Source organism: Phascolarctos cinereus, unplaced genomic scaffold, assembly GCF_003287225.1.
Source record: "Phascolarctos cinereus isolate Bilbo 61053 unplaced genomic scaffold, phaCin_HiC Scaffold_4;HRSCAF=312, whole genome shotgun sequence".
In the NCBI taxonomy this organism is placed as follows: Eukaryota; Metazoa; Chordata; class Mammalia; order Diprotodontia; family Phascolarctidae; genus Phascolarctos; species Phascolarctos cinereus.
Genome location: NW_027555847.1, coordinates 377,312,224 through 377,325,456, shown reverse-complemented (window position 1 = coordinate 377,325,456; position 13,233 = coordinate 377,312,224). Strand labels below are relative to the sequence as shown.

Below are 13,233 nucleotides of genomic sequence, written 5' to 3'. Positions count from 1 at the left end.
GCTGGACTTGGCTTCTAAGCCTGGGCATTGAATGCTCTCCTCTCTCCCCTCTGACCGCTAGAACTCCTTGCATCCCTCTATGCTGAGCTTCTGTGCCACCTCCTGCAAGAGGCCTTTCGTGATTTTCCCAGTGGTTAGTTCCCCACCCCACCCCAACCAACTACTTTGTAATCATTTTTAATGTATTTTTGCTTATTTATCTGTGTACATACTGTCCTCCCCACTGCCCCAAATAGAATGTAAGCTTTTTGAGGGCAAGCAGTGTTTCTTTTTTTTTTTAAGACAATTGGGGTTAAGTGACTTGTCTAGGGTCACACAGCTAGTAAGTGTTTGAGGCCAGATTTGAACTCAGGTCCTCTTGACTCCAGGGCTGGTGCTCAATCACTGCGCCAAATAGCTACCCTCTACAGGCAGTGTTTCAATTTTGTCTTTGTGTCCCGAGTGCCATTACACATAACATGTGCTTATTAAACACCCATTGAATTTAAATCAATCTCTAATTGCTCTAGTGAACATGAAAGCCTCTATTCTCTGGCAAAAAGAATCTCAACCACCCACCAGCAGCTCCATGGGCTGTCATAGGCAGGCCTCTGAATGTCAGAGCAAGCAAGGTGCTCAGATGTGATCTTATACAAACCCCATCTGTAAAATGCATTCCAGTGAGGTTAAGGGGATTTCCTTCTGCTTCCTCATTCCTCCAGTTGTTAGCACTCACTCACCCCCTCCTCCAACTGTCTTCTATTCACTTATCTGTGTCCAGGTTATACCACTTGCCTCCCTTTCCTCCCCTCCTCCAAGTCGAATGTAAGCTCTTGGAGTGCAGGAATTCTTTTTTTTCTTAATATGCACAGTGCCTAGAACATAGTAGGTGCTTAATAAATATTTGTTGAACTGAATTGAAAGTGATATGCACACGGTTACCTAGCTTGTATCCCAGCTAGAAAATGAAACCCCAAGAGCAAACATTTTTCCATGACATCACACTGAAGAAAACAAACATTCCAATACATCATATTTGTTGATTCATGTAAGCACTGAGAGGCAGTGCGGTATAAAACGAGTGCTGGCCCAAGGGTCAGAAGAACGCTGAGTTTGAATCCTGCCCCGACACTTAATGTTATGTGGCCTTGGCTTGGACCACCTGACCTCTGACGTCTCTTCCAGCTGTAACTCTACGACGCTTGATCACCTTGCCTCTCTCTGCCTTGCTTTCCTCATCTGTAAGATAGGGATCATAATATAATGCCCATGACACCCACATCATGGGATTGCTGAGACAGGCAAGGCAGATGATCTACAGAAAGTACTTTGTCACCTGTGTGTGGCAACTGTTTATAAATATACATTCTGTGACCAACTAATACATTTATTGATTTCATTAGTGTATGGCATCCGTGAAAATGAATGTAGCACCGGCAAAGGACTTCCCCAAATCAAAGAGTTCCCTCCCTTCCTCCCCCCTTCCAAGTGATTTTCAGAGACCTTTGCAAGGCAGAGCACACTCTACAACTTCTTTATCTCTTTGTTTTAGTTGAAACAACAATAGTAATAATAACAGCTAACATTTATATAGCTATGTGCCAGGCACTACGCTAAGCACTTACCATTATCTCATTTGATCTTTTTTCTTTTTAAGGAGAGGCCCTTGAATTTTTTTTCCACAGTAAATGCTAGAATTTATTTCATTTTATATTAAATAGGGTGCAAAGGAAAGTTTAGTGCAATTCAATGGGTAAAAAGAATCTGTGAAATCTGTGAACCTCATGGGGCTGTGATGAATTCTAGGAAGAAAATGAAACATGAGAGTATGGGAACCAGAGTGCTCATGTGGGTTTTTTAAATTTACTTCTGAAACAAGATTGATTCATTGTGAAAATTGATGGACTGGATCAATTGAGGATAAGAGTACAAAACAGTTGGGAATGATCTCCTTCTGCTTGCAGTGTGGAAGGCAAGTCTCCAGGGATAAGCAGGGTCTCCTTCATCATAAAGTAAGTGATGATCATCCTCTTGCAGGGATGGCTGGAAATTGAAGGACCACAGCCAGGGAGCCTAGTGGTGGGTTGAGATTCCTCCTGGAGAGATGCTCAGAATAGCAGCAAGCACAAAGATGAGAGTCCACTGGACAGAGAGTCGTGGGACCAGCCTTTGTTCCTGGAAGGGGGAGGCCAGGAGAAAAGAAGGGTGTGACTGTCCCTGTGAAAGGAATAGAGTGGAATCTATAAATGTGGGAGCGCTGAAGAAGATTGTAAAAACCTAGAGTGCCAGAGACATATTCCAGGTACACCCCAACCCTGGGCACTCGACCTTTTATTCCATGTTTCAATGATCCGGAACAGGTTTGCAAATAGTGACCCTCTTCTTTCTTGTCACAGTGAAGCAGGAGCACAGAGTCAGAGGAGTTCACATTCCTATCCCTCTTCCTCCTCAAGTAGGGGGTATAGATCCCCAGCACCCATTCAGGTAGTTGACTCACGTCCACCTCTCAGCACCGAAGGCCTGCGTAGCAAGGACAGCGTGTAAAGCACAGTTTTCGGGATGCTTGGTCTCCACCTGCCAGCCTTCTCCAATCTTCACACTCCTCAGATCCTCAGAAACAGTAACCCAGGGACTGGCTGCTGTGGGGTCCATTGTGACGTCCGCTCTGAATCGGCGGAGCATTTCCGTGATGCCAGGGACGGGCTAGTCGCTCAGCTCTGGGAAGACAGCCTTGACCCTTTCGGACAGCACTGCCTCACTCCCTCCCGATAGCTGCTTGACATCCTGGAGCAGCTCCACACTGGGTTGGTGACCTGCTTCCTGCGGCTCTAGCATGAGGTCCTAAAGGGTTTGCACATGTTGGGGTCATCTGTTCAGGTTCGCCCCTTGATCTTGCTTCACCCTTTCAACATACTGGAATTGTTCCTCCATCAGGAAGTGGTGCAGGTTGTTATATTCTCTTCTGATCACTGTATGTCAGTCCACAGCAGGTGTCTCCTCCTCAGCTTCCTCCAAATCCTTCTTCAAGTGACTCTGAATGTGCTGGAGCTTCTCCCTGCATTTCTTAGCAGCCTCCACTACAGGAGAGATCTCGCGAGCCTCATGCGCTGGGCTTTGGGAACATCTCACACATAGTGGGGTCTGGTCATCCTCCTAGTGTGCCTGGTGCACTGGCTCTGCCCTTCAGTACTCTGCGAAAGCAGGGAGCAGAGCTGTTTGTTCAGGTCAGTCAGCTGAGCTAGAAGCCCATTGACTGCCGGGAATTCTCTGACCTGCGACACTTGCCCGCATTCAGGACAAGAGGAAGTTGCAGCACCAAGTCTCCAGCTCCAGGAGAGACAGGCCCTGCCAAAGCTGTGCCCACACCCGAGGGCGACTGGCTCAGAGAAGTAGCTCCAACAGATGCTACAGGTGATTTCCCTCTGCAAGTCTTGCAGCACCTCCATAGCAGCAGCCGTTCTTCTCTCTCCAATTGCTTCTTTTCTGCAGCAGCTGAGATGAAGAGACTTCAGCTGCACTGGAGGCAGGATGCTCTTGTTTATAGGAGGTAGCCCCAGCCCTTTAGGGCCTTCCAGACAAGTGTCAGCTCCCCTGGCCCTGAATCCTGCAGTTCAACCTGTTAACTCTTGCTGGTTGCAGCACTCCTGAGGCCCTCGGAGTTCACACTTCTGGTTGACTCCTTTGGATGAATGTGTTTCACCAAAATGAGATAGATCCTGTGTCTATAAGGAGGAATGTAGCTGTGTGATCCTGGGGAAGTCACTTCACCCTCTCTGCCTCAGTTTCCTCATTTGCAAAATGAGCTGGAGAAGGAAGTGGCAAACCAATCCAATATCTTTGCCAAGAAAACCTCAAATGGGGTCAGAAAAAGTCAGACACGACTGTAACAACTGAACAACAACAACTACAACAAAAGGAAGCCAGGGAGGCCATGAGGCTGAGATGAGAGAGAGCATTCTAAGCGTGAGAAGCAGCCAGAGAAAATGGCCAGAGCTGAGCTCCTTGTTTGTGGGAGAGCCCGGGAGGCAGCATCATTGGATCAAAGAGTGTGGTTTGGGTATAAGAAGACTGGGGTCATGAAGAGTCAGACAGGCTGAAAAACAACCAAACAGCAGCAAATCTGGCACAGAGTAGGTTCTTAATAAACGCTGGGAAAGAGAAGGGGACTTGACGAAGAAGCATTTGATCCAGTCAAGATCTCTAAGAAGGTCAGAACCGTTCCCTTTGTATTGTTTTCACCCCTTGGGGGTCAGAGGACTCACAACTTTTTTTTTTCAGCCTAAGACGAGGTTTATTAATGATCTTCCATGTTGGCCAGATTCTTAAGGAATCTAAGCATTTGTACTGCTAATGCAAGTGGGCCAGATTTTAAGAATCTGAGCCTCATTTGATCTTCTTTACAACCCTGGGAGATCAGTACTACTATTATCCCCACTTTACAGATGAGGAAACTGAGGCAAACAAAGGTTAAGTGACTTGCCCAGGGTCACACAGCTAGTAAACACCTGAGGCCAGATTAGAACTCAGGACCTCCTGACTCCAGGCCCAGTGTTCCATCCACTGAACCACTTACCTTCCCCTAACAAGTAGAAGAGGAGGGAATGGGCAGGACAAGGAGGGGCATCTCAGAGCAACATGGGAAATGTGGAGAGGACCAATGCAAATTTTTTTGGCTAAATAGAATTCTGGTGACCATACACATCACATGCATACATACATATATAATACATGTTCACAAATGCACACATCTATAACATGTTCATACACATACACAAGAATACGTGTAATACATTTGTACAATGCATATACATGTGTGTAGTATGTGTCTATATGCATTCTTATTATGTATCTGATAATCCACAGAGGCATACATTATAATCATGTATGTGCAGACACAAATACATATGTGTATACATACATAACAAATGCATATAATGTATGCATACATAGACCCACATGAATGCCTTAACACATACACACACACATACAGAGAAGAGCAGCAGTTGCTGTGGTCCTGGCTGCCCACGGAGTACGGGGCAAAGGAAACCTCCCATTACATAAGTGGGAGGCTGAGCAGCTGAGGGCCATAAAGCCAAGTTTCCTCACCCTCCTAAGTCCAGCAACCTGACCAATAATCAACCAGAGCTGAGGGCGTGTCCCATCATCCATTCCTTCATGCAGCAAGAAGAACCAGCAAAGTGTGGATGGAGGCCCAGATGGTGCCAGAGACTTTGGTCTTAAATAAGCAGCCGGTTGCCCAAGCTCGGAGCTGGCACCAGATTCTGGCACCCAGCCTACATCAGCCAATATGTAAGCCTGGTGGCTTGACTAATCATGCAGAAAGGGGGTAGGGTTCCAAAAAAGAGTACATCCGGCCTTTGTATGTTCAGCCACTTTCAACAAATCATCCACTTTGAGCATGCTTTCCACTAATTGGGAGCCACCTGCACTCCCTGATGAGGGCGGGTCTTCCCTGGTTAGGAGTCAGCCAGTCTGTGCCCCAAGTTAGGAAGACAGTCTGATGACATGCATCTAAATTCTTTCATTCCCAACCCAGGTTCTACCCATCCACCTATACAACCTCTGGTATACCAAGCCAATGTGGTGAGGGGGAGGCCTAAAGTCAGAAGACCTGTGTTCTAATCCTGGATAGTCCCTAAGTAGTTAGCCAGTTCTCTATTCTCTAGAGCTGCTTTCTGACCAGATTAAGTAACTTCTAGCATTGCTTCTACCTCTAGCACTTGTGGTTTCTCTAGGTCTCAGTTTCCTTATGTTTTAATTGGAGCTAATGATACCTTTCTTGCCTACCTCATAGGGCTATTATGAGAAATTAATAGGAGATTGGATGTGAAAATGCCTAAAAGAGCCAGATGGCACAGTGGATCGAGCATGGGGCCTGGACTCAGGAAGACCTAGATTCAAATACAGCCTCAGACAAGTCATTTAAGCACTCTCTGCCTCAATTTCTTCAACTATAAAACGGGAATAATAATTATACCTACTCCCCAGGATTGTTGCCAGGAGAAAATGAGATATTTGTAAAGTGCTTAGTACAGTGCCTGATACACGGTAAGTGCTTCATAAATGCTTGTTCCAAAAATATGTATAGCAGCTCTTTGCGTGGTGGCAAAGAATTGGAAATTGAGAGGATGCTGATCAGCTGGGGAATGGCTGAACAAGTTGTGGTCTATGAATGTAATGGAATGCCATTGTTCCATAAGAAAAGATGAGCAGGCAGACTTCAGAAAAATCTGTAAAGACTTGAATGAACTGATGCTGAGTGAAGTGAGCAGAACCAGCAGAACATTGTACATAGTAATGGCCACACTGTGCGATGACTAACTTTGATAGACTTAGCCCTTCTCAGCAAAGTAAGGATCTAAGACAACTCCAAAAGTCTCATGATGGAAAACGCCATCCACATCTGGAGAAAGAATTGATAGAGTTTGAATGCAGATTGAAGCATACTATTTTCTCTCTTTTTTGTTATTGCTTTGTTTTTTCTTTCTCATGGTTTTTCCCTTTTGTTCTGATTCTTCTCTCACAACATGACTGGTGTGGAAATACACTTAATGTGACTTACACACATAGCCTATAATGAGATTGCATGCTGTCTTGGGGAGGGCAGGGAAGTGAGAAAAATTTAGAACTCAAAATTTTATAAAAAGTGAATGCTGAAAACTAAAATGTAATTAATTATTATTTTGAAAAATTAATATTTGTTCTCTTCCTTCTTTGGGGCACCCTGTATAAGCTGCCAAACAAAGGTAAGGAATCATTACCATGACCTTTGACCCATGACTCCAAAGCTTATTACTTCCTCTGAGATCTCTACCTTCATTCCTGGGCCCATTCTTTAGCTCTCCTCTCTTGTCCCTTTCTCTCCAGCTTTTGGTAGTAAGTAACCAAAATTCCAGATCTCACGACTGTACTTTCTGACATTTAATGATGTTTACTTCAGCCAAAATGAAGCATGGAAGTACAATTTACTACAAGGGAAAGAGCGCTCCACTTTGAATCAGGAAGACTTGTGTTTAAATCTCCTCTCTGACCTTTACCCTCTATGACTGTGGGCAAGGCATGTAGCTTCCTGAAACTGCTATTCAACGAGGACTGTTAAATCCATCAGTAAGCATTTATTATGTGACTTACTATGTCCAGGCATTTTGCTAGACATTGGAGATACAGGGAAAAAGCCAAATCAATCCCTGCCCTCAGGAAGCTTACATTCTAAATGGGAAAACAGTACACATATGATAGGTAGATACATGATAAATACAGAATAGTTGAAGGGTAACCTTTGAAGGGAAGACATTGGCCCCTGGGAAAACCCTTCTGCAGAAAGTGGTACTTGAAGTGAGATGAAAGGAATCCAAGGATTCTAAAAAGTGGAAGTGAGTAGGGAGAATATTGCAGACATGGAATGGGGGGGGCATTCAGGGCAGAGCAGAGCTGGAACATGATGCATAAGAAACAGCACGTAGGACAATATGGCTGTACCATAAAGTGTAGGAGGGGAGGAAGGAACCAAGATGTGAAGGCCTTTAAATACCAAGCAAAGGTGATTATAATAAAAAGCCACTGGAGTTTATGAAGTAAAGGAATGAAATGGTAAGACCTGGGCTTTAGGAAAATCATTACGGCTGAAGTAACAATCTGACAGGGCTGTTTGGAGGCTCAAATGAGATAACATAAATAATGTACCTCACAAACCTGAAAATGATATATAAATGACAGTTACTGTTATTATAATCATCCTTTGTGCTTAAGACTTATACTCCAACTAGATTGTTAGCTTCTGGAGAGCAAGGACCATCTCCTTCTATGAACTAGCTATGTGACCTTGAATAAGTCACTTTCCTCTCTCAGCCTCAGTTTCCTCATCTGTAAAATAAAAATAATAATAATACTCCATTCTCTGTCTCATAGGGTTGTTTGTGAAGATCCAATAAAGTAATAGATGTAAAAAAATACCTTGAAAAGGATATTACTCATATATTATTATACATTATACAGACCACTTTTTTTAATTATATGGACCACTTAGCACTGGTCTGAACACAAATGGAGCAAAAGTTCCTTTAATAGTATTAGAATGGACCTGAATCCACTCCCCAGGCTAGTGCTGTTCAGTTTCTGAGGATCCTTTCTGCCCCATACTCCTTGCCATATTTCTCACACTGAGAGGACAAGAGCTGCCAATGAAAATCACAATGGGCTCTCTGACCATAACAGGGCAGGCAGCTTTTAAGGGTTATTGTACATAAAGTATAAATGCCTGTTGACATTAAATAAACTTCATCCCTCCTTGATTCTTCCCAGCTCTATAGACCTAGAGGCAGAACCAAGAGCCCCTGGTCCAAGGATGACTTTTATGTACCTGTGCTCCATCAATAGGCCATCATCACAGGCCAAGTCGGGGGAAAGAGGGCAGACATAGGTACATCTAATTGCTTCTCTGGCATTCAAAGTCCTATGCAAACTTTAAAAAAAAAAATAAACAAATTTATTATATATTTACTTTTAGCATTCACTTTTTTAAATGTTTGAGTTCCAAATTCTCTCTCCTTTCAGCCCCTCCCCAACCCTTTGAGAAGGCAAGCAATATGATATCAGTTACATATGTGAAATCATGCAAAAAGTATTTCCATATTAGCTATATTGGAAAAAAGCAAAAGAAACAAAGAAAGTGAAAAAAAAGTATGCTTCAGTCTGCACTCAGAGTTCATCAGTTCTTTCTCTGGGAGTGGACAGCATTTTTTATCATGAGTCTTGGAATTGCCTTGGATCATTGTGTAGAATGTTCTCCTGATTCTGCTCACTTCACTTTGTGTCAGTTCATATGTCTTCCCAAGTTTTTCTAAAGCGATAACACAATAAGTACTCCATCACAAATACATACCACAACTTATTCAGTCATCCCCCAAATTAATGGGCATCCTCTCAATTTCCAATTCCAATCCACACAAAAAAAAGAGCTGCTATATATATTTTTGTACATATAAGTTCTTTTCTTTTTGTCTTTGATCTCTTTGGGATAGAGACCTAGCCCTATGCATTCTGACTCTAGACCACATTTCCAATCTTAGGCTCAGACATTTAGATCTGAAAGAGACCTTCATTTCACAGATAAAGAAAGTAAGTCCCAGAGAGTTAAGTGTATGTGAGGCAAGCTTCTAACCTTGGTCTTCCTGACTCTAAGTCCAGCATTCTTCAGGAGCCTAATTTTACAGAAGAGGAAACTAAGGCCTAGAGAGGTTAAATAACTTCTTTCATGATGTGCCTAGAAGCAGCACGTTACGGTAGAAAGTCTGAATCAGAAAGACTGAGGTAAAAAGACTGAGTGTCACTTACTGGTGACACTGGAAGAGCCACTGAATCTTGATTGGGCAATCTTTGTTCCCAACGATATATTCAGGAACATAGATGGACCTTGTAGGTCACCTGGTCCAACCATCTCATTTAACATATAAGAAAACCAAGGGCCATTGAGTGAAGTGACTTGAAGATCACACAAGTAATAAGTGGCAGAACCAGAAACCAAACCCAGGGCCTCCAATTCCAAATCAAGCATTCTTTCCACTTCACTATCCCTCTGAACCTCAGTTTCCTCATCTGTAACCCAGGGATCGTAATGCCAGCAGTACCTCTTTCACAAAGTTGTTGGAATCAAATAAGATAATACATGTAAAGTGCTTTGTAACCCTCAAAACTCTATCCCAATGCCAGTTATTACTGCCCAAAACCACACAGTTAATGAAGGAACAGAGATGAGATTTGGACTCAGGCTTTTGGACTGACATTCTTTCTACTTCTCCATGTTTTCGCTTTTCACTTGGACTTTCTCTAGTTCTGCTCCACTCAGGCCAATCTTCTTGTGACTCTGAATACACCAAGCCCATTCCCACCTCTGGGCTTTTGAACAAACTTGTCCCCCACCTCCAAACCAATGTCCCCTCCTCCTCCTCTACATCTTTAATTTGACTTAAATAGTTTACATTGTCACAAAGTACTTTACAAAGGTAACCCTGTTCAGTGAGTTTTGGTCTTCCTTTTTGATCTCTCAGACTTGAGAGACCATAGGTGGACACCTGGAGGGTGGAGGGGAGGAGATTTGCTACAGAATTGGAAAGAGGTTTGTCTGTCTCAGCCCCCTTCTGTAGCCCCTTACCTCAGGCTAGGTCACCAACAGATACAGTCATGATGGCCTGGGATGAGCACAGAGAAAAGCAAGGCAACATCCTGGGGACAGGGAAGCCAACTGAAAGAAGAGGCCAGGGAGCCAAGGCTTTGATTCATGGCAGAGCAGGCTGAGAGAGCAAAACAAAACCAAACCAAAAAGCAATAGTGGGAAAAGCTGCGAACACTCCACAGAAAGGTTGAGGAAGACATGTTGTGGGACTTAAAGGCTTTGGAGGGAAACACTTTTAATTCACCTGTGATAAGAATGAAGAACTGGAATTGACCTTAAAAATCATCTAGGTCAATCCTCTTATTTGACAGATAGGGAAACTGAGGCCCAAGAATTGAAAGGATTTGTCTGAGATCACACAGAGTATTTGAACCCAGCTCCTCAAACTCGTCATTTTTCTTTCTGCCACACAATGCTGTCTTAGAATTTACAGTGTTTTTCTTGCAATCAAACTTTTTTTCCTTTACCAGGATGCTTGCAAGGAGAAGGTTCACTCATCAGGGAGTTTACCCCACATTTTCTGGGCAAGGGCCTGAGCCAAGACATTCACTAAAGTCTCCCAAAATATAATCAGATACTTTCATGCCCCTCTGGCCTTTGACACACTTTTTCCCCACATATTATCTCATCTGAGTCTCACAACAACCCTAGGAGGTCATGACTACAAGTATTCACCCCTTTTCGTTGATAAGGACACTGAAGCTCATAAAATTGAACTGACTTTATAGTCACACAGCTACTAAAGGTACAGAACCATGATCTGAAGTCCTATCACCACTCAAGACCTTGTGGGATCTTGGGATCTCAGTTTCCACATCTATAAAATGAGAGGATTGGACTAGATGATCTTGAAGATCCCTTCTACCTCTGCATCTAAGATCCTATGATCCCTTTGCCTTACCAAGTCTTCTGTCTCCTTCATCATCTCCTTTGGCTCAAGTCTTATTTCCTCTATGAGTCATGCCCCCCACCCACCCAGACAACACCTCTTTACTCCAGCCCACATATATCTCTCTTCTCTGATCTTCTATAAAACTTATTTTCTGTACACAAAATCTGGTACTTCATTCCATTTGTTTCTTCAGTCTCTCAACAAATGCTAATTGATTGGTTATTATGTGCAAGGCGACTATGCTGGGAGCTTGGGAGACAGGGAGATGAAGATGACAAAGTCATATTTCAACATTTCCTTTAATAAACCGCCAGGGATCTATGACCCAGGAATCTAAGTCTTTTTCAGAACCTGTTTCTGCCCATTATAATAATAAGTACTAACATCCTTCCTGTTGGGCTATTGTTGATTAGTCAACAAAAGGTCCCAGGCCAAGCCTCACTTGGTCACTGTTTGGGCCCGGATTGGCTCAGAGTGAATGTAAACAGCAATGGTTTCTGCTTTGGCCAGAAACTCTGAGGATCTTCCTCTCCCAAATTGATTTTTTTCGACTAGGTAAAGGAGGACATTCTCTGCCTCATTCTGAATGGGCATTGCCTCAGTCAAACTGAGACCTATTAAAGACCTTAGCTTAAAACGGCCAAGGCCTCCCACTGCATCCCAGCCCATCTCCAGTCATCCTGATCTGTATCTGGCCACCAGACCCAGATGGCTCCAGAGGAGGAAGTGAGGCTGGTGACTTTGCACAGCCCTGCCTCACTTAAATCCAATCCACCTCCCTGATGTCATGGTCCTCTTCAAGAACAAAGGACAAACAACAACAAACTAGACCCACTTCGCTCAAGTTGTTCCAAGGAACAGACTTCTCTCCGAATCTGAGATTTCACAGAATCACCAAATTTCAGAGCAGAAAAGTCCTTGGGGTCCATCTAGTCCCAGGGTTCTTAACCTTCTTATGTGTCATGCATCTTTTTGACAATTTGGTGAAGACCATGTACTGTACTCCTATTCAGAATAATGTTTTAAATACATAAAATAAAATACACAGGATTAATAAAGGGAACCAATTATGATGAAATAAACATATTTTCCCATCCAAGTTCATAGACCCCCTGAAATCTATCCATAGACCCTCTTGTAGGCTCAAGATTAAGAACCTCTGATCTGTTCTAACTCTCTCAGTTTGCAAGTGAGGAGAGTGTCCCAGAGACCAAACAAACTGTCCAGGGTCACACAGCTGGTAAGATATAGGGCTGAGACTCAAGTCCACATCTTCTGTCACTACGCAGCTTTGCAAACAAGTCCTCAACTCTCTGCACCCCACCACCTTCTATTAATCCTTTTTATGAGTTTACAGGTTCCAATCCTATACTCTCCCTGCTGTCAATATCCCTCCCTGAAAGGATCTCATCATCTTAAGTGTCTCCTATCCAGTAGATCTCTTATCACTTCAGCCGTCCTTCTCTGAGCCCTGTTGGACCTTCACTGAGGGTACAATAGGGGCAGGCCCAGAGTAGTTTTATACAAAGTTAAGGTTAGGTTTCCTAGCTTGTTTTTAATATTCTTTTTGGTGAACAGAAAATAACAGGGCTGTGTGGGTCTGCAGACATAGAACATGAGCTAGAAATGCTAGGCCAGAATTCAACTTAGGGTTTTGAAAAGGATTAAAAGACAGCTAGACCTGAGGGAGGAGGAAGATTCTGGGGAGGTCAGTGTGTACTTTCCAGGCCTGAGCCTGGCCAGATAGCCCCTTGAGTGTCCCCACAGGGTGCCTCTCCCTTTCACAGGAATTCTGATCAGAAGAAGCATAACTGTGCTCCACTGATCTTTTCTGTAGCTAGCTAATTTGCTAATGCAGAAGAGACACATGTTTTACATGGACAGGCAGAGTGGGCAGGAGAAGAAAGAGAATCAGAACAAAGAACGCAGCACATCCTTGCCATGGGAAAGCAGGAGAGAGGGTTTAAATTACAGTTTGAGGACATCCCCAGCTATGCTTTTTGTTATTTGAGAACAGATCTGAACACTGCTTGCAACCTCAGCTTTTGCTTGTTCAGGTGTGTGGGCTCCAGAGCTATTGGGAGGAGGGAGCAGAAAAGAAAAGGATACTGATTCCTGCTCTTGTCTTCAGATCCAACCTTTGACATCTACTTATAGCCCAGGAAGGAGA

General features: G+C 43.6%; 2 protein-coding genes across 2 annotated transcripts in view; both read right to left on the bottom strand.

Moving 5' to 3' along the window:
* Positions 1–13,233, bottom strand: part of ST8SIA5 (ST8 alpha-N-acetyl-neuraminide alpha-2,8-sialyltransferase 5) — a 148,070-nt gene that overhangs the window by 63,194 nt on the left and 71,643 nt on the right.
* LOC144457189 (E3 ubiquitin-protein ligase TRIM21-like) lies at positions 1,616–3,425 on the bottom strand. The gene is made up of 3 exons (XM_078154522.1): positions 3,252–3,425; positions 2,848–2,952; positions 1,616–2,482 (listed from the first exon to the last, which is right to left on the bottom strand). Exons 1-3 carry the CDS (start codon positions 3,423–3,425, stop codon positions 2,003–2,005), a joined length of 759 nt encoding a protein of 252 aa, XP_078010648.1. The 3' UTR covers positions 1,616–2,002.

Excerpts from the sequence above, each read along its gene's own strand:
- LOC144457189 (XM_078154522.1), bottom strand. The coding sequence starts at position 3,425 with ATGGAGGTGCTGCAAGACTTGCAGAGGGAAATCACCTGTAGCATCTGT. Across the intron at positions 2,953-3,251 it reads AATGCGGGCAAGTGTCGCAG|ACAGTGATCAGAAGAGAATA; the intron begins GTCAGAGAATTC and ends GTGGACTGACAT. Across the intron at positions 2,483-2,847 it reads AAGGGGCGAACCTGAACAGA|GTGGACGTGAGTCAACTACC; the intron begins TGACCCCAACAT and ends CGGTGCTGAGAG.